We start from the raw sequence: 23,828 nt of genomic DNA on the forward strand, positions 1-23,828 counted from the left end.
TTTTTTTTTCTTGATGCTGTTGCTTGCTTTACTGTCTGTGGCTTAAAGCCTTGGTTCTAAGGTGTTTGCCCCTAATTAATGATTATACTAATTGTTCTTTTTTATGGATGGTAGTCTATGTTATGCCTGCTAGACCGTCTGATGATTGGATAGTTTCATTCTGTCTGGATAGTTTTACTGAGTATTTATTTTAAGGGTTCATGTAGGGCTTTGTGTCTTTCATTTATTAAAATATTTAAATGTTTGTATTAGAGCCCTCATGCTTTCATGCAGGGGAGGGGCGGAGAGGGGACAGAGGATCTGAAGCGGGCTCTGTGCTGACAGCAGAGAGCGCTATTTGGGACTAAAACTCAAGAACTATGAGATCATGACCTGAGCTGAAGTCAGATGCTTAACCAAATGAGCCACCCAAGCCCCCTGCTTTGTGTCTTTTAAAATATTTGTTTTGATTGTCAGAATCTGGGGGGAAGTGACCTTTCTTTTAGTTTAGCTTTCAACCAATTCTCACTTGACTGTGACAGTTTTCCAGGTGGTCTTTGTGTTGAGTATTTTATATAAGAACTTTAGTTTTATTCATACAGTAAACTTCTGAAGTATTTTAGAGATACTAAGTAACTCACTTATGGACATTGGATTTTATATCTAGGATACCAAGTGTATGAATTCCTAGGATTCATTGCCGTACGCCTCTGGCTTTTACTTTCAGCAGTGTTCTCGTTATTCCTAAAGTGCAGTGTAATTAAATCTACAATCAGAAAGGTGTTCTGGTTATATTAGTTTAAGATGGGGAGATTTTCTCTTGAAAATTATTCATTTATTTATTTTTCAGAGAGGGAAGGGAGCATGCAAGCAGGGAGCAGGGGGGAAGAGAGAGAGAGAGAGAGAGTGACAGAGAGGGAGTGGGCATATGGGGGAAGGGCAGAGAGAACGAGAGAGAGAATCCCAAGCAGGCTTTGCACTGTCCCCCCACGTGAGGCTCAAACTCAAAAACCGTGAAATTTTGACCTGAGCTGAAATCCAGAGTCAGATGCTAACCCAATGGAGCCACCCAGGCACCCCGATCCTGTTAGTTAATTTAACAAATACTTAGTATCTTATGTACTAGGTACTGTTGTAAAATGCTGGGGACATAACATTAAATTAAACAGTAAAAATTCCTGCCTCATGGACCTTAATTTTTGGTCCTTATCACCATTATTTATAGTCGTAGACTAGGATGACTATGTAAGTTCATTCATTTTTTTCTTTTCTAGCATGATGTAGAATTTATGAGTGTAATTGAAGGAAGAAATACACACCCATACATGACTACTTCTGTTCTGACATTTATTCTCGTTTGTTTTTTTCACAAATCTAAACATCGAGTGAGCATTAGGGCACATACGTAGACCAGTAAGCACTTGACATTCAGCTCGGGGCGGCAAGGAGTGCATATGCCTGCTGCACCCTGACTGCAAGGGAACTCTGTGTGGTGTGCACCTTCGGAATCAGATCCTCCCTGGTGATCCATGGGTGGTGCATGGAGCATAACTTCATTGTCATCACAGAGGCATTTGTGAGGATTTCCAGAGGTGGGTCTTGGGAGCTCAGGGTAGAGCTGGTCACACAAATCTAGACTGGGAAGTGAAGGGGATGACGACGTGGAGTGCCGTGCTGAGAGCAAGGAGTGAGGATGAAGTTAGAGGTTGTGCGCTAACTAGCATTATGTGTACAAGTAGAATTGTGTGTGCTCGAAGGGAACGTGGTAGGCAGAGATGGAAACTGATGAGACCTCCCACACAGGCAGGGCCTGGTAGCTTTAATACATTTGATGTAGGGGGTGCCTGGGTGGCTCAGTCATTTAAGCATCTGAGTCTTGGTTTTGGCTCGGGTCATGAACTCACGGTTCCTGGGTTCAGGCCCTGCTGTTGGGCTTTGAGCTGGCAGCACGGAGCCTGCTTGGAATTCTCTTTCTCCCTCTCTTTCTGCCCCTCCCCCATGCACGCTGTCTCTTTCTGTCTCAAAATAAATAAACTTAAAAAGAAATTTAAAAAATACATTTAATGTTATGTTAAAACTTTGAGAAGTAGTTACAATTATCCTCATTTTACTGATGCGGACACAACTCTTTGAGAGGTGATGTTGTTTGTCCCAGGACAGTGCAGGGTAGAGTCAGATTTGAACACGGCGTGTTGGATTCTGCAGCCCACTCAGCCTACGCTGCCTTGCCTTTTATCTAGATTCTTGCCATTTCTCATTTGTGTCTGAAGTATCAGTTTTTTCTATGGCTCTCTTTCTCATTCCTTGACCATTTTTTTCCTAAGCGTAGTTGGGATTGAGAACTTGAGAGTATTGGGTCTTAGTAGGAGTTCATATTTTTTGCATACTTTCAGAGTACTTCAGAGCAGATCAGAGGCAGCACTGTCTGGATTGGAAGGAGAGTTGACCTTGTAAAGAAGTAAACTGCCTGTGCCTGTCTCTGATTGCGTGAAATGTGTGTTCTGTGTAGTGTGAAATAACAAGTGATTGTCGGTTACCTAATATAACTTGCAAAGCTGAGACACATCGTGCCAGATGAATTACGATTTACTTATGTCCTGAGACCTAAATCTGAATCGTAAATGAGTGACTTGGGTTATTAAGCCATAGAAAACAGTCTTCTTTCTAAAATAATAAAACTAAGTACATTTTATTTCCTCTTTGGGCTCCTCAGTTTATTAGACTTTTGAGGTTGGTTTGTTTTGTTCTCGCACCAACCAATTGTCTAATTTTCTGACACCAGCTGGTGTCCAGCAATTCAAGTCTGTTCTGAAACTCACTGTCCACAGCTTGGACACTGCAGGTGAAGGGCTCAGTCTCACGAGACTGCCTCCACTTCAGATGCCAGCTGCAAAGAGGGTACCCAGACACCTACATTTCTGCCTGACTGTAATTCAAGGGTTGCCCAGACACCCTATACTCTGGTTCAGTAATCAGCTCACAGAACTTAGGAAAGTGCTTTACTTACCATTACCAGTTTATTATAAAGGATACAACTCAAGAACAGCCAAATGGAAGAGACAACAGGGCAGGATATGGGGAGGGAGAGCCGTGGTTCTTCCACGCCCTTTGTGGACATGCTGTCACCAGCTCAGAAGCTCTCTGAATCTAACCTTTAGGGGTTTTTATGGAGGTTCCATCACATGGGCGTGATTAAGTCTTTGGCCATTGGTGACTGAACTCAATTTCCAGCCTTTTCCCTAGCCCAGAGTTCTGGGGACAGAGTACAGAGTTGAAAGTTCCAACCCTCTAAGTATGGTGTTGTCTTTCTTGAGGACCCCCTTAGCCCGGAATCATCACGTTATCATATCAGACACACTCTACCACTTTGGAGATTGCATGTATTTTAAGGGCTCTGTGCCAGGAACCAGGGAGAAAGACCAAATATATAGTTTCCATTGTAATATATGGCAAACTTTTTTTAAATGTTTATTTATTTATGAGAGATGGAGACAGAGTGTGAGTGGGGTGGGGCAGAGGGAGAGAGAGGGAGACACGGAATCCAAAGCAGGCTCCAGGCTCTGAGCTGTCAGCACAGAGCCCAACGCAGGGCTTGCATGACCGGAGCTGAAGTCGGGTGCTCAACCGACTGAGCCACCCAGGCGCCCCTTTGGCAGACTTTTTATTGGAGCAGAGAAGGATAGCATGTTTGGGGCTTTCTAGAGAATGCAGATGTTTGAGAAGTGCTGTCTCCATGATAGCTAGCAAAGAAATTTATCTATCTGATGCTTGGTATTGCTTTGGAGAGACTCTCCAGAAATGAATTCTACCAGGTATTGTTTCTTTAATATTCTTTAAGATATGACACTGGTTTTGCTGTCCAAGAAAAATTTGTTTTTAATGTTCTGTGCAGTGGGTATTTTACGATGATGATTATCCCATTAACATAATGTTGTATATCCTCAGTCATCCCTGGATTGTCTTCTCTCTCTTTTGGTCTGGCCTGTGTAATATAGCTGGGATGAGGAAGTATGTTCATTTATATTCATATTTAATTTCTCAGTATTCAGTCAGAGCATCTTTATTTTTTAAGGTGCTTCTGTTGGTGTATCTTCGCATTTCGTTCAAGAAAATAAAAGGCACTGAAAAATACTGAGGATTTTGGATTTAAGTTTTTCCCCAAACTCTTGAGTGGTCACTAGGTGGCCTGCTGGGATTGCATTTAACTTGGTGTGTCATGACATGAGGAAGTAGGATTCTTGCTGCTGGTTTTCATCTAAAGTGATATTTTAAGTACCGTTTTTAAATCTACGAGGAACTTTGGATTTACTAGTGATATAAATTATTTAAAGGTTTGTCTTTTTATGAAATGGTGGTTTAGTGCTCTAAATGGATTTTATACTGCACATAAAAACCTGACTTCGCAGTTCAGTTTTAAAGCGTTGCCAGAATGTCATTTGGTGCTCATGCTTTGGATGCATGTAGTTTAGATAATAGAAATTTAATAGTTACATAAAATTTGAATGAGCTCTAGGGTTCATATCTGTTGAGCAGATTTGGCTCAAGAAAAAGGTGCAGAAAATACTTAAAGGCAAAACTTAGAATGTGGAATCACTATGTTTATTAACATGTTCACAGTTCTTTAGGAAGATTAAAAAGAGAAGGCAAGAATACTGCTATTTTCAGGTAATAAACATTTGTTCTGTCTGCCAGCTTCCAGATAAAAGCAAAGAATTGTCCTTCTGAACAAAGATTATAGATATGGTATGTTAGCTCTTAGATTGTTTAGTCAATCAAGAAGAAAAGTTTTGAATAGCCATGTAACATTTTGGAATTAAGTTAATATTTAAGCATTCATTATATTTGAGTATTTCTAGATCTGGGTGGTTCGCGGTAGCATGTGAATTAATGACCCCTCCCTACTCCGGAGCTGCCCTGTCGTCCCTTTATCCTTTTTTTTTTCCTGTTTATTTATTTATTTTTTTAACATATGCAATTATTTTCCATCATTTACACTACAGTAGTTACAATGACACTCCAAACAGAAAAGCAAAGTAAAAAATCAAACCCCCAACTTCTATTTCATGTAATTAGACTTACACAGAAATTAGAAGGTTAAGCAACAACTAGTTAATCACCTAATTTCACAGCTATCTGAAGTGGCAATCGTTATATAGCAGCTTATCTATGATACATTCAAGATACATGATATAATTTATTACTTGCCCATAAGCTACAACACAGCCTGCTTAATACCTTTCCTTAAATTCCACCTCTATACTACAATATGCTTGAGCTCCATGCAAAAATGTAGCTACCTTTTATGTAGGAAATGGATGATTAAGTCTTTGGTGTAAAAGCTGGGTGACTGTGGTGCTCTTAAGATTGGAGGTGACGGGTTTAGGTATTTAAACACTTGCTCCTGGCCTGGCATGTGATCTATTTTTGTTTTAAAGGAAATTCCCCAAAATAAAAACTTTTCTGTGTTCAAGTCGAAGAACACGTTGTCTAATAACCAACTGTGTCTCTGGGAATCCTAATGAATTCCAAATAGAATGGATGGCTCGTGTGGTAGGGACTTCACATTATGTTGTCCAGATATCTTGTCTCATTTTGAGGTGGTTTTGCTCCTTTTAGGTGTTTAACAGTGGTTTTGGAAACTGAGAAGATTTGTCAGTAATATGTGCTAGAAACTGGCTGTCTGCATTAAAAAAATTCTTTTTGTATTCTTTGTAGAGAGTTTTCTACTCTCTACACATAGAATCTATATAGAACTCTCTTTCTTTGAGCAAATGTTTCATGTTCCTTTTGGTTCGTGCTGTTTTATTTGTGTTGATTCAGAAAATACTTGATGTATTTTGTTTAGGGGAACAGGAACAACCTCTTAAATTTTTTTCGACTTTAGTTAGGCATTGGAAAAATTTTGTATTTAAGTTGTGAGGCTAAAATTCATTTAAAAATATTGCTGGATGTGAGTTTTGGAAAGGGAACAATTATGGGTAATGCTTATAATGAAAAAAATTATTTTGATTCAGAATAAGAAAAAAAACCCTTTCTTGAAAGGAAAGTGATTATAACAGCCTCTATGTCCATGCATATAACATACTCAAATTGTATTCATCCCAAATGTGCTCGTGGTTGTATAAGTACACAGAACGTTAGAAAAATAATTTGAGCTCATAGTATTGATACTACTCTTTCATGTTCAAACTACTTCCTTGGAGACACTTAGAGTTTCTCACAAATTATTTGTATATTTGTTTTCTTAACCTAGGGTGTGGTTGGAAGGAAGACATGATACATAGAAATATTTGTTAGTTCTCAGTTCTACTTTGAACGTTTTTTCAGTGGGAGTAGATTCGTATTTCCCAGTGTCCCCTACAGTGTGCTTCTGGAGAGGGGTGTTTTCAGGGTGGAAGCAAGGTGCGTGCACCCAGCCGTGCGTGCACCCCGCTGTGCACATGGAGTGTTACGGTGGGCAGTGCACACTGCTGCTGTTTGTCGCTATCTATGAGCAGAATCTAATGATTTTGGCCTTGGAAACCAGTTCACAATGCCCTGTTGCATCCACCCAGGGTCAAAAAGATTAGTCTGTTGGATGCTGTCCTCTGGCTCTCCGAAACTGTTGACAGTTATAGCAGTAAATGCAGTAGAAGAGAATAGTCAACCTCCATAATGTAAAAAAGATCTCCTATTCTTAAATAATGTAACCACTTCAGAAATGGCAAACAAAACTATGTAGACTTTTTTGTGTCTGTGAAATTCTTCTCTTCCCTGGGTTCCCTATGTCATTTGTTGCCCAACTGTGGATTCTGGGTTCTGAAGTTCCAAAGTGGTGGAAATGGAGGTTTTTAATTTATTGACAATGATGGGGTTTGGAACAGTTGATTGAAAATCGCTCACTTAACCTTCATAGAAGTGTTGAGGCCTAACTGAAATGTTGAGTATTTTTACTTTTTGTCTAAAACTTTGACTCCTAAAGATCACATGCAGACCAGAAACTCTGGGAATTGTGAACTAAGAATATAAACTAAGAACAATTTGTGTGACAAAATGTCTCATAATTTAGTTTTCATGAGAGACAGTAAAGGTTTGTTTTTGTTTTGTTTTTTTGGAGGGGAATAATATTTGGACCTCAGTTGAAATCCCAGTTCTAATATTTATCAATCGACTACATGACCTTGGGAAAAATATCTACTTTCTCTGGCTTCAATTCTCTTGTCTGTGCAATGAGAAATAATTACAATACCAGTCTTACAATTGTACCATGGAGCCTGTGAGTTAGTATATGCGGAGCACTTAGAGCAGCTCCTGGAATGTAGCAAGCACATTATATTTATTGAGTATTTTTGTGCGTGTGTTAAGTGCATTGGCAGATAGTACGGCAGCGACTCTGGGCCCCGTTATTAACCTCCTCTGAGCCTCAGTTTCCAAATCCGTTAAAAGAGAATACTTCATCCTCATAGGTAGGATTGCATGAAGATTACATGGATTCATCCAAATGCCCTTAGGATGCTGCTGGAATTGTAGTAAGCATTAATGTTAGTCCCAGGTATGTTAGTCCCTTTGCTTCAGGTAGCTTGCCTTTATTTTTATTAAAAACATTTTTTTGGGGCGCCTGGGTGGCTCAGTCGGTTAAGCCTCCGACTTCGGCTCAGGTCAGATCTCACGTTCGTGGGTTCGAGCCCTGCGTCGGGCTCTGTGCTGACAGGTAGCTCAGAGCCTGGAGCTGCTTCCGGTTCTGTGTCTCCTTCTCTCTCTGCCCCTCCCCCGCTCATGCTCTGTCTCTCTCTGTATCAAAAATAAATAAACATTTAAAAAAAAAACAAAACATTTTTTTAATGTTTGTTTAATTTTGGGGGAGAGAGAGCGTGAGCAGGGGAGGGGTGAGAGAGAGGGAGACACAGAATCCGAAGCAGACTCCAGGCTGTGTGCTCTCAGCACAGGGGCTGATGTGGGGCTCAAACTCACAGACTGTGAGATCATAACAGAAGTCAGACACTTAACCAACTGAGCCGCCCAGGTGCCCCTGCATTTCAGAGATTTTAAATTATTGAATTTCATGACTGACCTGTACCATATATGCGCATGTAATCTTTGTTAAAGAGCTGAGGAGACAGGTTCACAGATGCCGACATCTTTGATTTTGTGAAAATACTGTGTTTCTAGTGTTTTGTGATTGATGTATTTAAGTCTATTTTGCGAACCTCTATCATGGTCTTTCTCTTAATGAATGCCTGACTTTTTGTGTAATGTCATTTTAGCATTTACTCCTGGTGCAGAGGATTTCTGTCCTCTATCTTGCAGCTGGAACAATGGGTGTGTCTCGAGACGCTGAGAGCTTTTACATTTCTAAGAAGCTAATTGAACATGTAGGGTGTGTGCAGTTCTCCTAACGCAAGTCATGTTGTTCGTGTAGGAAAAGTTGATCCTGAACTTTTATTTTCTGGTTGATGAAGTAATAGGTTTTATACATACAGACTCCTGAAACTGCCAGTGCTCTGGAATGGGAAGGGAATATATAAAAATGACAATGATAACTGTATGTGTGGTGATTTTTTTTTCTCAATTCCAAATTCTCTTTACTGCTATTTTATAATTTAAATGTATTAACAGGAATTCCTGGAATTAGAATGCACAGAATGGACTACCATATGTTATTTCTTTTGTTAGATTATAAGAAAAGTTGTCTTTTTTCGTTCTGGTTTTATTGTGGTATAATTGACATACAAAAAAACCACGAGACTTTGCTATATGTGATTTCCTCATCAGGTACGCAGTGAAATCAAGTATTACGTATAAACTGCATATGTATACTCACTGCTTAGACCCCTGGCAAAATGTAAGACATGTCCTCTTTTGCTTGGCATTAGAAGTAATCTGCCTCCGTGCACCCGGGAGGCTCATTTGGTTGAGTGTCCAACTCCTCTCAGGCCATGATCTCATGGTTCATGAGTGTGAGCCCCACATTGGGCTCTATGCTGACAGCGCAGAGCCTGCTTGGGATGATCCGTCTCCCTCTATTTCTGCCCCTCCCCTCCTCAGTTCTCGCTCTCAAAATAAAATTTTAATAAATAATCTGCCTCATTAATACAGATTGTATAGTATTGAAACCTCAAAGAGAGCATAGAGGCAGGTGGTGGAAGCTGTCATTCTTCCTTCACCATTGTCTTTAGTGTCCTCATGTAGAATTAGCCCTGTAAACACGATGGCTAGCCTTCAGCTGTGCATGCCTGCTGGTTGCTTCATCGCAGAAGGCCTGGAAGGTGTATGAAGCGCCCTGGGCTGTGTGCATGGTTTATGTTTTACAAAGTTTTCCACTTACCTCCTCCTGTGAGCAACAGGATGCTCAAGGGACAAAAATGCCTTTCATGTCTGCACACCAGGAACAATTAGCTAAACTTGGTATTGTAGCAGGTGGTGTTTCTTTATTTCTTTCCTGTGTCTAAATTTTATTACTTTTCTCTTCTCCTTCATGTTTACTCTCTTTATCCTTAGTTTTATCATGAGAAAGATCAGAGGACTTGAATTTACCAGTAGCAGGAGACTGATTTTGGCACATGATTTAACGCATGCTAAACTATGTCTCTTTTGTTCCATCTGTGAGGAGAAATGTGGGAGAATAAATCTTATGTTTTTATTTAGTTTTGAGAGAGAGAGACACACACAGAGACAGAGCATGATTGGGGGAGGGGCAGAGGGAGAGGGAGACAGAATCTGAAGCGGGCTCCAGGCTCTGAGTTGTCAGCACAGAGCCCAACATGGGGCTCGGACCCACAAACCATGAGATCATGCCCTGAGCCAAAGTCGGACACTTAATGTATTGAACCATGCAGGTGCCCGGAGAATAAATCTTTCTAGATTTTCAGAAGTACAGTGAATTCCTATATACCTGCTGCTCCCTTCCCCCATAAACCTGTCTTTTCAATACCCTTTCCCAGAGTGATACGTTTGTTAGAATTGATACACCTACTCTAACACATCGTCATCCAGAATTCAGTTTACATCAGGGTTCTACATTTTGTGGGTTTTGACAAATGATTAGTGATACTGTCTACTGTTGTTGTATTATTTCCTTGCCCTAAAAAATCTTCATCTGCCCACCCCCACCCCCTGGCAACACTGATATTCTTACTGTATTCATAGTTTTGCCTTTTCCAGAATGTCATATAGTTGGTATCTTACAGTATGTAGTCTTTTCAGATTGGCACCTTTTACTTAGTAATATACAATATAAGGTTCTTTAGTGCCTTTTTTCATGGCTTGATAGTTTATTTCTTCTTATTGCATTCATTGTCTGGATGTACCAGTTTATCCATTCATCTACTGAGGGACATCATGATTGTTTCCAAGTCCTCCAATTATGAGTAAAGCTGATGTAAACATCTGTGCAGGTTTTTATGTGGACATAGGTTTTCAGCTCATTTGGGTAAATACCAAGGAACACAATTAAGTGTGTATAGGTTTTTGATTCTTTCAGAGTTTATTTATTTTTGGGGGGGGCGGAGCAGAGAGAGAGGGAGACACAGAATCCAAAGCAGACTCTAGGCTCTGAGCTGTCAGCACAGAGCCTAATGCAAGGCTTGAACTGATAAACCGTGAGATCATGACCTAAGCTGAAGTTGGATGCTCAGCTGACTGAGCCACCAGGCGCCCCAAGTGTGTTTCGTTTTGTGAGAAGCTGCCAAACTGTCTTCTGAAATGTCTGTACCATTTGCATTCCTACCAGGAGTGCAGGAGAGTTCCTGTTACTTCATATCCCCACATGCGTTTGGTTTTTGTCAGTATTTTGGATTTTGACCATTCTAATTGCTATGTATTGGTATCTTGTTTTAATTTGCCTTTCCCTGCTGATGTGATGCAAAGTGTCATTTCATTTGTTTATTGGTCATTTGTAGATCTTTTCCGATAAGGTTTCTGTTCAGGTCTTTGGCCCATTTTTTAAAAATTGGGCTGTTTGTTTTCTTATTGTCGAATTTTAAGAGTTCTTTGTGTATTTTAGATAACATTCCTTTTCCAGATATGCCTTTTGCAAATATTTTTTCCCAGTCTGTGGCTTATCTTCTCATTCTCTTGAGTATTACTCTATTTTGAATAACAAAGTATTGCTTGGACAAAAAAGTCCTTATTAATCATTGACAATTTTGTATGCTTATGAAGGTTACCTAATAGATTTGGCTTAAATGAAAGTTGAAGTAATTAAACACATTTAGTAATTATCCCTTGGGGTATGACAAATGTTGTGAACAAGCCTTGTAAACATCAGCGCCTTGTAAACATCAGCGAAGGAGCTATGTTGTGGTTATCACAAATACGGTCTCGTATATTCTGAGAGACGAGCATTGTCCCACTGTCGTGTGAGTACTTGGAGTTCAGATAAAATTTCCAGACTGCATTTCATATGGGACCAAAGAAGTGCTGTTTCTCAAATCGCCACAGTGGGAGTAAAGCTGACATATTCTAGAGTTCCATGTGGCAGGACTGAGAGGGTGACTTTAGTGACACTAGTGATAAAGACCCATACCACATACCAAAGCTGGAATAAGATGATTTGGTGACATGTTAAAGACAATAATGATTGTATTCAGAGTGACTGTATTTGCTTCCAGGTTCTTTTTATTGTTACCTCTTACTTGAGGTCACCTCTTTGCAGTTGCCCAGTTTTGACATACATGGCACATTCTCTGGATTCATTCCTTTCTCTAGGTAATGAGACATAATGCTTAGTGACTTCTAGTATGTGGGATATTCTCTGTGGAGAGACGAGCTGACAGGAGGCAAGTTGACTGAGGAGGCATCACAGTCCGAACCCTTTTATACTTTTTTAAAGTCTCACCTTAAAACGTTAATGTTCTTCATCAGGACACCCTTTGGAGAACTTTAAATTGTTGAATCAACGTATAATTATACTTTTGTTGTTGTATAGGACATCGTACCTGTGGATGCCTCTTATGAAGTAAAAGAATTGTATGTGCCAGAAAACAAACTCCACCTGGCGAAAACAGATGCAGAAACATTGCCAGCATTGAAAATTAATAAAGTAAGTGCTTTTCTGGTTTTCATACCGAGTGATTGAGCCTTATATTGCTCTTATCTGTAAAATGTGTTTTTTAGCTATGTTTGAGGGCATGGGTGCTGGTGGTAGGGGGAATAGTTGTGGTTTGTATCACAATTTCCAGGGGTTGGAAATGTATTTAATTTGTGAAACCATATTCCCAAAATAACATGGCTTGGATTTGGTTTTAGTCATAAGATTTACCTATTTTGAAATAGCAGAGACCAAAGATCATGTAAAAGTCTTAGGCTTATCAGAAGGAATGGGTTTGTAAAGCTTCGAAGTACTCTATAGTAATTAAAATGAACATTTTTTCCTCTCCAAACATGTCTCATAATCCTCTGCCAAAACTTTGAATTTCTTATTTTGTTGAGACTAGTTATGTGGATGTCTTAGCTCTAAAATCATTAAGTGTTCCCCCCGTCAAAAAAAACCCCTACTGAGTTAAACTAGATATGACAACATTGGAAACTTTAATTTATCATTTTCAAATATTAGAGAATTTTAAATTGTATTCTTTAGATATACTTTAAAAATAGAGAGATTAAGGAGTAAGAAGCTAGACCAGAAGTTGAATTTCCCAACCTTTCTTTTAGTTAATAAAATCCAGAACATGCAGGGAAGCACTAAATCTTAAATTAAGAGGAAAAGAAAAAACCCACCAACAAACTTCTGGGCTTAGAGAAAACCTCTTTAAGCGATTATTCAAATCCCTGATTAGAAGGAGATTATTTGATGTGCTTTATGGGATTGGGCCTCTGACCAGAAGCCATGACATTCCGGGGGAGCAGAGAGGGAGAGTCGGAGAACAGAGCCACGTAGGAACATGACTGTCACAAAGGAACCGACGAGGTCATTGGCACACTTTGCATGGAGTGAACATACACACACAGAGTGAGAATGAACGAATGATTGCGAATCTGGGCGACCAAATTCTACAGCCCAGAGACACAGCGGCTCTTTTAATGTAGGGCTTGTTCTTTGCACGGCAGTTAGGAAAAATAATCAATTTTTAAAAATCCATCTTAAGTCGGATGGTGTATTAGCTGGGGTGGGGGGCATAGCAAATATCATAGACTAGATGGATTGAACAACAAAAACTACCCCTCTCATGGATCTGGAGGTTGAAAGTGTAAGATCAAGGTGCTGGCTGACTTGGTTCCTGGTGAGGCTCTCTTCCCGGCTTGCTGACAGCTGTGAACTCTGGTGTCCCTTCCTTGTCCTGTGATGGGACCAGACCTGTTGGATTAGGGGCCCATCCTTATGACCTCATTTAACCTTGTCACCTCCTCATAGGCCACATCTCCAGATAGCTTCAGAATATTAATTTGAGGGAGACAGACTTCCCACCCATAACACCTACCATCTAGAATTGAATTCCAATAGAGACAAATAGTGGCCACTGTCCAAGGTTTAGAAATAATTGATAAGAGGAAAACTTGAAAGTAAGTGAAACAATTTGGCCTATGCATATAATTTTTCCTGTCACTTACAGGAGGGGAATACCTGTTATTTGATGTGTTGTGGAACACATTGGTCAACGTACTTTGGGAATAAATAGTAAGGTGCATTTTACTGCACACCACTTGGCCAGGTGCTTCTCTTTTCTCATTTGAGAGCCACTACTCATGCACGTGCACATGCACAGTTAAACAACGAGCATGTCCAGCTTCTGTTAATGATACATAGTCCATCAATTCCTTAACCTTCTGGTAGGATATGCTAGGAATCTTAAAGATCCAGAAATAATATAATCTTTGTAGAATGAAATATGCCCTGTCACTGGTCAGGCACTTATTTTGGTAAATATTTTTACGTAAAGTTTGTTTTAGTTTAAGGCATTAGTTGTCAAAGTATAACTTGCAGACTATCATTTAGCATTTTCTGGGAACCTATTAAAAATACACATTCTTGGGCCCCACAGCAAAGCGACTGAAGTAGAATCTCTGGAGGTGAAACAATCTTTATTTAATAAAGGCCTTCCCAGGGTTTCTTCTAACATATTAAAGTTTTAGAACTACTAGTTTAGGAGATGCTATCCTTATTAGAAATCCTTTGAAGACTAATGTTATCCACATTTATTAGGAGAGATGCACATTTTCCTAGTGCCTTTAATCTTTATTAGATTTGTGTAATCTATAATCATTCTTGAGGTGTTTGTTTCCATTGCTTTAAACTCCTCAAGGTTATTACTTCTTTGTTCATATGTAAATGAAGTAGACCATTTTCCTTTACTGTCTTGTTTACTAGGTGGATATGCAGTGGGTACAGGTTTTGGCAGAAGGTTGGGCGACCCCCTTGAACGGCTTTATGAGAGAGAGGGAGTACTTGCAGTGCCTTCATTTCGATTGTCTCCTGGATGGTAAGACCGTCTACATTCGTGGTACATTGAGTATGGAAGAGCAGTTACACAGTGGCACCAATTCATCACTGCTTCTAAAAAGTGGTGGTGTTGTCTTTAATGGAGGTAGCATTTTAACTGTTTTATTTATTTTTGAGAGAGAGAGAGAGAGACAGAGCATGAGTGGGGAGGGTCCGAGATAGAGGGAGACACATAATCTGAAGCAGGCGCCCGGGCTCTGAGCTGTCAGCACAGAGCCCAGTGTGGGGCTCGTTTGGGGCTCGTACCCATGAACCGTGAGATCATGACCTGAGCCAAAGTTGGATGCTTAACCGACTGAGCCACCAGGTGCCCCTGGAGGTAGTATTTTAAGACCAAGTTATATCAGTACTGAATGCTTAAAGTGAACTGTGAGATCTTTGTTTTATTTTCCAGATTGCGATTTATTGTAGAGGGAGAAGGGAAACCTGGAGATTAGAGCTAAAAGTGGAATTAAAAAGCAAATGGAGTTTTCCTATGGGGTATACACCTGACCGTCATGGAAGGCCTTTCTCTGAAAAGTGCACATTTTTCCTGAATTTTGTTGTCTTGAAATCTGTGCCTGCTTGAGTGTTCTCATAAGGAGTGAGGGTGTCCAAGTAAAGGAGCCCTGAAATAGAGGCATCTGGCTGGCTCTCAGTGGAGCATGTGACTCTAATAACAGGGTTATGAGTTCGAGCTCCAAGTTGGGTGTAGAGATTACTTAAAATCTTAAAAACAAAACAGAGAAGTCCTGAAATTGATGATTAAAGTGATGGTTCTTCCTCCTCTTTTAAAACACTTAAAAAAAAAAAAAATGCCATAGACGTTGATGTTTGGTATATTGTACTGACAGTTCAGCTACCCAGAACTTTGTATACTGTGGTTAAGATTAATTTGTTACATTAAAGAAAATATTTTTAAATGTCACTGAGCCCTACTAAATTGCTACTGTGTTTTTCTGTGTTATGACTTCTTTTAACTAAGGAATGAGATCGATATTAGAAATTGTAACTCCTAGTCATTCTTCTCAAGAAACTTGTATCACAGGAATGTAAGCGTTAAATATTGCTTTTTGATTTTTCTTCTTTGGACCCAATGGCAAAGTCTTTGTGGACTGCCTCCTTAGGAATGATTTAGCCTTGTGTTTGCTACAAATCTACCTATTAATATTCCCTTTTAAACTATACTTAGTGGTGTTAACTTTAAAGCAACCAGCCAGTTAATGATTTTGTTGACCTCTTTTGTCCAGAGAAGGCAAGCCATGATTTCTAAGAAAGTATGTTTTTATCCGGTATCTAAACAAGATCCACATATGAATTTGAGAGTGTGTTTTATTTTTCTAACCTGGGCATAATGAGTAGTAAAAAAAAAAAAAAAACAAACAAGCTTTAGGAACTTGAAAGAAGGTTGGAAACTGAAAGGATGCTTTTTGTCTCACAAACAATATATTTGGATTGAAATGGACACACTTCCTTTGTTTCTTGGCCAGTAATCACTGATACTGGTTCAATTCTGATTAAAAACCAAGAAATAAAAAAACCTTTGGGTGTTTTTGTCTTCTTATCTCAAGGAAACCCAAGTATTCCAAGCAGACTCAAGTATACTTAACTTGCCACTCAAATTATAGTTCTCAGAACAGAGATGTACATTTCCTAGAAAGGCCCTGAAAACATTTTGTCATATGTTGGAGGTGCTCAGTATATTTTGGTGACACCAGGCTTACCCAATTGATTCTTCCTTGTTAAACTGTTTTTTGCTTCTGTGATTTTATACCAATTTTTTCTTCCCGAAGACAGTTTCATGAACTATTGTGAGAAGTATATTGCTACACAGTGTTGATGGTCTTAATTTTTTGCTGTGTTATTTTTTCAACTGCTTGGGTGGGGGGAATTGTTTTCTGTCCTGATTTTCTGTGTCATGTACTGTCACTGAGCTTTACATCTTTTATTATTTGAAATGTCCCCTGAAGTGAAAGGGGGATGTCCAGGCTTATTGAGTAATCCAAGCTGTGTGTTTTATGTTCTTTTGTGCCCTGCAGGGGGTGTCATTAACTTGTCAGTGCCTATAGTTCTGACTGCTTCTCAGGAAGATAAAGAGAGACTGGACGGCTGTACGGCATTTGCTCTGATGTATGAGGGCCGCCGTGTGGCTATTCTTCGCAACCCTGAGTTTTTTGAGCACAGAAAGGAGGAGCGCTGTGCCAGACAGTGGGGAACAACGTGCAAGAACCATCCCTACATCAAGGTCCTGAGCAAACCTTGCTGCATGTATCTTGATTTGTGAATAATGTTTCTGCTGCAGTGTGCACATTACCCGTATGTCGACTATTCTGTTGGAATTGTTAGTATTTTGCAGAATGGGGGCGCCTGGGTGGCTTATTCGATTCAGCATCTGATTCTTGATTTCAGCGCAGGTCATGATCTCACAGTTTGTGAGATTGAATCTGTGCTGGGTGTGGAGGCTGCCGAGATTCCCTTACCTTCTCCGTCTGCTCCTCCTGTTTGTGCACGCGCATGCTCACACTCTCTCTCAAAAACAAAATCATTTTGCAGAAAGGACACTGGGGGCTCTTAGATTTATGTGGTGAACTATGATCTTGTCGTTTTGGTACAAATAAATATTTGTTCAGTACATCTCTTTCACATTCGGCACTGAGCTCGGTGCTGTGTGGCTGATGTATACGGCGGGCACACTCTGTAGGCTTGGAGCTCGCTGGCTGTGGTGGAGCAAACATCTTGTACTCACAGGCGGGCTGTGAGGGCAGGGGCTCTGGGAGCCTGTGGCAGGGTGATTATATGTACTTGGACTTCTAGTTGAATGTGGCCTCTGATAGGAAAACAGTGAAATCCACTTACTCTTTCCAAAGGGCCTCATGTATTTTATGTATTGTATGTGAAATGTTATTGAAGAGAAATTTCTGTCAGTTTTTGTAAGGTACACTTTGAGCTTTAAAAGAAATTAAGTGAAATTTTCGTAGCTTTATCTAGAAATTTTTTTGACATCTGTTTAGATCCTGGCAATGTGCTAAATCTCATCCCATGAAGGAGAAGAAGTGATAAACTTTTTAAAATAGGGAGATATTTTGTTTTAGAAAAATAAGGAATTTGAACTAGTGATGGTGTCAAGATATTCCTTCAAAGTTGAAATTCTACAGTTATTAAAATTTTTTTTAATGTTTGTTTGAGAGAGAGGCAGGGCACGGGGGAGACAGTGAGACAGTGCATGAGCGGGGGAGGGACAGATAGACACAGACTCTGAAGCAGGCTCTAGGCTCTAAGCTGTCAGCACAGAGACTGACGTGGGGCTCAAACTCACGAAACATGAGATCATGATCTGAGCCAAAGTCAGAGGGTCAACCAATTGAGCCACCCAGGTGCCCCAAAATTCTGTAGTTACTAATAACATATAGCATGGTTTACAAAACATGCTTATGTAAATTCTTTGAACCACATAGCAAACCTATAGGATGGGTGGCATTTCCATCCTACAGGGAGAAATTGAGACTTACAGGGGATAAACGCCTTGACCAAAATTATACAGCTAATAGGTGGGATGACGGTCTGATTTGAATTCGACTTTTGGGGGCACCTGGGTGGCTCAGTTGGTTAAGTGCCTGACTTCAGCTCATGTCATGATCTTGCGGTTGTGAGTTCAAGCTTTGCGTTGGGCTCTATGCTGACAGCTCAGAGCCTGGAGCCTGCTTCAGATTCTGTGTCTCCCTCTTTTGTGCCCCTCCCCCCTCTCATTCATTCTCTCTCTCTCTCTCTCTCTCTCTCTCTCTCTCTGTCTCTCTCGTCTCCCTCTCAAAAATAAAAGTAAACATTAAAAAAATTTTTTTAAATGAATTAAAGACTTTGGGGGTTCAAAGCCATCTTCCATAATCTGCAGCAGAGAGTGATTACTGATGTAGGTGCCACTTTTATTGAGAGTATCTGCACAACTTGTTAGGATACTTAGTACCTGGTAAGCAACCTTAAGGAGCCAGCAGGATTTCGATAGGAGGGAACGGTGAGAAACACTATTCCACTGTTAGGGAGCAGGAGGAACAAAGACTCCATGCGGTTGAGAAACGGGGGGCTGGTTGTTGAGCAGGAGAGAGGACCTTAGGGAGAGAGAAGGCTTAGCATTATACCCTGAGATGTTAAAATCTCCAGTCATCATGTGGTTTACACATATTTATGCTTTATGCTTTCCAAACCATGTTTCTGTCGTTTGGTCCTTACAGTGATCCTTGGAGGCAGACCAGCTGTTTTCTTTATCCCGAGGAGTCTTCCGTTGGGTTTGGCTTGCCCAGAGCTGTGGAGGCACCAGTTAGGAGTCAGGATTAGAGTTTGTCTTAGGTGTTTTGCGCTGCTCTGCCTTGTTAGGAGTGGAGGTCATGGGCAGCCTGGGAGCATGAGATAGTCACAAAGTGGCACTTTAGGAAGCTTGGCCTGGTGGCGTTGTGCGGGGAGTGTCCCATCCCACCTACGCTTGCACTCGAATCGTCCGAGGTTTGTGGCCTACACTGTCCCTGTCGTGCTCTGGTATGACTCTTGCTTCCTCATACCCACTGCCATTCCTCTTCTCAGAGAAGCCAGAACGAGCTTCAAAAATATAAATCTGAGCATAGCACTCTCCTCTGAAACTCTTGAGTGGCTGCTCGTTGTAAATAGAATAAAACCCGAGTGCCTTACTGTGGCCTGTGAGGACTGACGTGGTCCAGCTCTGACCTTCTAACTCATGGTCTCTCTCACTCTACCACTGCTCCTCTCCGTGCTCTGACTTTCCTGGCGCTGGGCCACTTCTCAAGGACAGATGCTCAGGCGTTTGTTTCTGCTCCAGAACTTTGTACTTGCTCCTCCTCTGCCTGAAATACTTTACCTCCATGACTGGTTCCTTTTAGTCGTCTCGGGTTCAGTGCCATCCTCCTCAGACCTTTACTGACTGCTTCCTCTTACATGTCATTCACTCTGCTCCCTGGGCACCGTGTTCCATTGCCCTGGTTATTTTCTGTGTAGCACTCGTCACGAGCCGATACCTGTCTGGTTTCTGCTCAGTCTGCCCCCCTAGAATGTAAGATCACTTAGAGTAAGGTCTTTCTCCTATTTTCTGCTGCATTTCCCAGTGCCCAACAAAGGCCCTGGCACGTACCAGTTACTCGATAAATATTTATCGAATGAAGGGTTTGATGGATGGGGAGGGACTTTCTAGCAAGGAAGACCTGGTAGGAAGGGACTACAGTGGTGTAGGTACATTATTAGTACATAAGCTGAAGCCGAGGAGGGAAGGGTAAGCTTGAGAGGTGCCGTGTGAAATGGACAGGTCGGAAGTCACATACCTCCTCTCAGATGCAGGGAGAGAACATGAGTAAAGCAGTGGAAATCAGAGGTGGTGTGGAGATCGGAAGGTATGAATTTGTGTCCAGCTCCATCATCATTGCTTTAATTGCTCAAAAGTGTAGGGTTAGAGAACACAGGTGGTGGGGTGACTCAGGGTTACAAAGGTCTCTGTACAACAGCATGCAACAACAATGAAGAGAATGGTTTTGTTACGGAACGAGTCGTAATGACTTATTTTGATGCTGTTTGCCTTTCGTGTGTAAATATAATTGTGTTACAAGGCTTCTGAGGAATTATAAAATATTCTAATTTTTGTTTGTTTTGTTGTTTTAATTTTATTTTCGAGAGAGACCGCATGAGCAGAGAAAAGGGGGGGAGAGAGAGAGAGAAAAAGAGAGTCTCCCAAACAGGTTCCCTGCTGAGCATGCTGATGTGGGGCTTAATCTCATAATCATGAAATCATGACCTGAGTCGAAATCGAGAATCAGATGCTCCGCTGAGCCACTTAGGTGCACCAAATACATTCTAATTTTAATGCATCGCTAATCCCAGTTCAGTTGATAAGCCAGACATGTTTACCATTGGCCTTAAGATTAGTTAACAACTACGTGTAGCTCATGTGATGGAAATGTTCTGTCTTATTTTGATCTTGGTTTCTTTTTTAAAAAACTCTCTTTCTTCCTATTAGATGGTTATGGAACAAGGAGATTGGCTGATTGGGGGAGATCTTCAAGTCCTGGACCGAATTCGCTGGAATGACGGTCTTGATCAGTATCGTTTCACTCCTACTGAGCTAAAGCAGAAGTTTAAAGATATGAATGCTGGTAAGACAGGGATCTAATTATCTAACATGGACTGCTCGGAGTTTCTGCTTGCTGGGGATATTCTGGAAGGTTTTTTCCAATACTTACTGAAGTGTGAAAGAGAATGATGAATAAATGTCGCAATGGAATGTGTTGGGAGAAGTAGTTGATCTAATCCAATCTATGTAGTTCTGATAGATTGGTGTAATTTGGAAGATGGTTTTGCCAATTACAGATTGACCTTTTATTTGTGTCTTAAAAAACTCATATACTAAAGCTGAATACAACTATGGAAGATAAGTTATTTGAGTAATTTACTCTTATCAGTTTGCTTTATATCTCGGGATGTCTTAGGAGTCTGACGTATCACCACAGAAAATAATGGAACAACAATATCATGTTTGCTGTTCATTGAACAGATGTGTGTTGTGCCCCTTCATATCAGGTGCCAAGTGCTGAGGATCCATAAATAAATAAGACCGGAACTTACGGTGTACAGGAGAGATACGTTAAGGGGGTAACAGGAAAAGTTGTTGAAGAGTAGGTTATAATGGTTTCAGATTTCTGGATTAGGGTGAAATGGAGTAGCATGAGTAGAGACCATAGATGCTGCTCTTTATTATTATTTTTTTAAATGTTTGTTTATTTTTGAGAGAGGGAGAGAGACAGAGTATGAGTGGGGCAGAGAGGGAGACACAGAATCCGAAGTAGGCTCCAGGTTCTGAGGTGTCAGCACAGAGCCCCACGGGGGACTTGAACCCATGAACTGTGAGATCGTGACCTGAGCTGAAGTCAGACGCTTAACTGACTGAGCCATCCAAGCACCCAGTTGCTCTATAACACTGTCTTACTTGCGACAGGGATTTTCTTATCTGACAGTTTGTGAAAGCAGGTCTTTTACACAGAGGTAGGTAAATGATGTGTTGACACCGGTGCACCCACACTCAAAATTTCAACTTCCACCTCAGGGACCGGCATTCACCTTAGAGTTTGGGAGGCATTTTTAAGATCTGAAGAATTTGAAACATCCTGCAGTTCTACTACCAATGAATTCTCACCAACTACAGAAAGGGTTAAGCCCTAAGCATTACTGCTGCCTTTTAAACTGTTTTCTGTGTAGAAATGGAGTGGATGTGGCTGAGAAAAGTCTGGTGAAAATGGTTGCTTTGTAAGGAACTAGCGGGCGGCTGAGCCTTATTTATTAACCAGGAGCCCCCTTCCCAGGTGACTACAGAAACTGGGCAGGAGCACTCATTTTGTGAGTCATGTTTAGCTCCTGTGAACTTCAGCTCCTGGCAGTCAGGCTGTCCCCTGCTTCACCACCCAGGAGCCATGTGGCTGTGGAGAAATTACTTTCCTCGCTAAGGCTCACTTCCCTCTCTTATAAAAACAAGGACAGCGGTGGTACCCTACACATAACATTTTATTTTAAAAAATTAAATAAGTTGCTTAACGCACTGTAAATGGCACCTTACAAGGTTAATGTGTCATAATTTCTGAGTCTGAAGCTAGTTTTACCTATTTGTGTAAAGGTTAGAGAAAGAATCTTTTTTTTTTTTTTATGTTCATTTTCAAGCGAGATAGAAAGATAGCGTGCGCATGTGCGGGAACAGGGCAGAGATGGAGGGAGACAGAGAAGGGGACAGAAGATCTAAAGTGGTATCTGTGCTGACCACAGAGAGCTCTCTACGGGGCTCGAACTCACAAACCATGGGAATGAGATCATGACCTGAGCCGAAGTCTGACACTCAACTAACTGAGCCACCCAGATGCCTCAAATATGTTTATTCTTAAACTCTACTGTCCTTTGCTGATATTTGAATAAGAGTGTAAAAGAAATGGAGAACTGGAGACCACACAGCGCTCGGGGCTGTGCGGTTCCCACCCAGCCTCATTCGTTCACAGTTTCTGCTTGGCCCGTGTACAGTATCTGAGCATAGGGCCCCTGCTCCCACCCCTCCTTGACTTCACTCATCTCTGAATTTGAAGCATGCCTGAAACTATGGATGCGGCAGTTTCTCTGGAGGCTACGCCTGGTGCCTGCCTGTACGACAGCGTATTTTCTTCTTTTTTGCTTATGTGCTTTGTGCTGGTCACAGGGGATGTATCATGACGGCTGTAAGTCAGTGATGGCACCTCATTCTCTTTAGTCGGCAGTGTAAGGGTCCTGTAAGTCCGTTCTGGCCCCTGAAATGTAAGACAGAGGAGCTTCTGGGAAAGGTTCGACCTGATAAGAAACGGGCTTAGGACAGAGTCCTCTTTTCCTGTCCCTTTTCTTCCTGCCTGGGCTGCTGTTGTGGTAGGATACAGTGTTTGGAGCGCTGGGAGCTATTTTGTATCTGTGAGAACCCGAGAGTCTAACACTGTCTGAGTTTCTGATCAGTCCTGGAGTCCTCTGTATCCAGATTTCTTATTTAGAGACTGAATGCATGAATTATTTAAGACACTTCTAATTGGATCTTATTTCATTTGCAACCAGAATCATCTGATAGTTTAAGACGAATAGGCTTTTGCTTTTTTTTCTGTGGAACAAAAACATGTTTAATGGAAAATGTGCTGAGACCACCATATTTACTTTAATTTTTTGCCAAAATTTGAATTCATAACTGTAATTCATGTTAGTAAACTAATTTTTGGCACTGATGAGGGGTCTTATCAAGGAATTATTCATAATTGGAGTCTTTAATATTACATCTGTTTTACACTCTTCTTTAGGAGCCAAACATTTTAAGTCATTTAGAGAATTTGTTGCATAATGGGTGATTGCAACTTTGTTTGAAGTAGCTGAGAGCCAATTATCCTTACATCAGACAACAAAGATTGTAGAGTATTATTTTGTTTACTTTTCCATTTTAGACTAAGGCAAATAAGCAACAGATCCAGGAGTTTCCTTTGTAATTCTTGTTCTGTCTTTTAGGAGGCTATTAACAAGTCCTCTGCTGATGTGTCTGTATCTCATACATAGTTCAAGGAGAGAAAACAGAATCTTTATTTTTTTTCTTTTACCTGGGATTTGTTTTCCTACCTCTCCCTCTTTCTCCTTCCCACATCTTAGAAGAATTTTGATTACCTGGTGGTGGGCTGTTGTCTTGTGCTGATTTGTATGATCACTTTTGCTTGTCTCAGACTCTTCTGTAGCTTGGAAGGATTGAGAGGTCTCTAGTAACCCCATCAGTGATTGTAGGGTGACAGGGACCCAGAGGGCAGGTTCTTTGAGTCACTGATGGTTGACCACCATCTTGGAAAGGAAGAACGGATTTCATTTAGGCCACGTGAGAGCCAGTTAGCATTTATTACACACACAATATTGTTCTCTTACTGGATTACCA

The 23,828-nt window shown here is 40.8% G+C and overlaps 1 protein-coding gene across 1 annotated transcript in view; it reads left to right on the plus strand.

Annotated features, from left to right (window-relative positions):
* Positions 1-23,828, plus strand: part of PAPSS1 (3'-phosphoadenosine 5'-phosphosulfate synthase 1) — a 98,406-nt gene that overhangs the window by 27,074 nt on the left and 47,504 nt on the right. Inside the window, exons 4-8 of the mRNA XM_029951366.1 lie at positions 8,223-8,330; positions 11,885-11,998; positions 14,264-14,375; positions 16,414-16,619; positions 20,385-20,520. Of these exons, the coding sequence (XP_029807226.1) occupies positions 8,223-8,330; positions 11,885-11,998; positions 14,264-14,375; positions 16,414-16,619; positions 20,385-20,520 (676 nt within the window). The remainder of the gene's footprint in view (positions 1-8,222; positions 8,331-11,884; positions 11,999-14,263; positions 14,376-16,413; positions 16,620-20,384; positions 20,521-23,828) is intronic.

Source organism: Suricata suricatta, chromosome 1, assembly GCF_006229205.1.
Source record: "Suricata suricatta isolate VVHF042 chromosome 1, meerkat_22Aug2017_6uvM2_HiC, whole genome shotgun sequence".
Classification (NCBI taxonomy): domain Eukaryota; kingdom Metazoa; phylum Chordata; class Mammalia; order Carnivora; family Herpestidae; genus Suricata; species Suricata suricatta.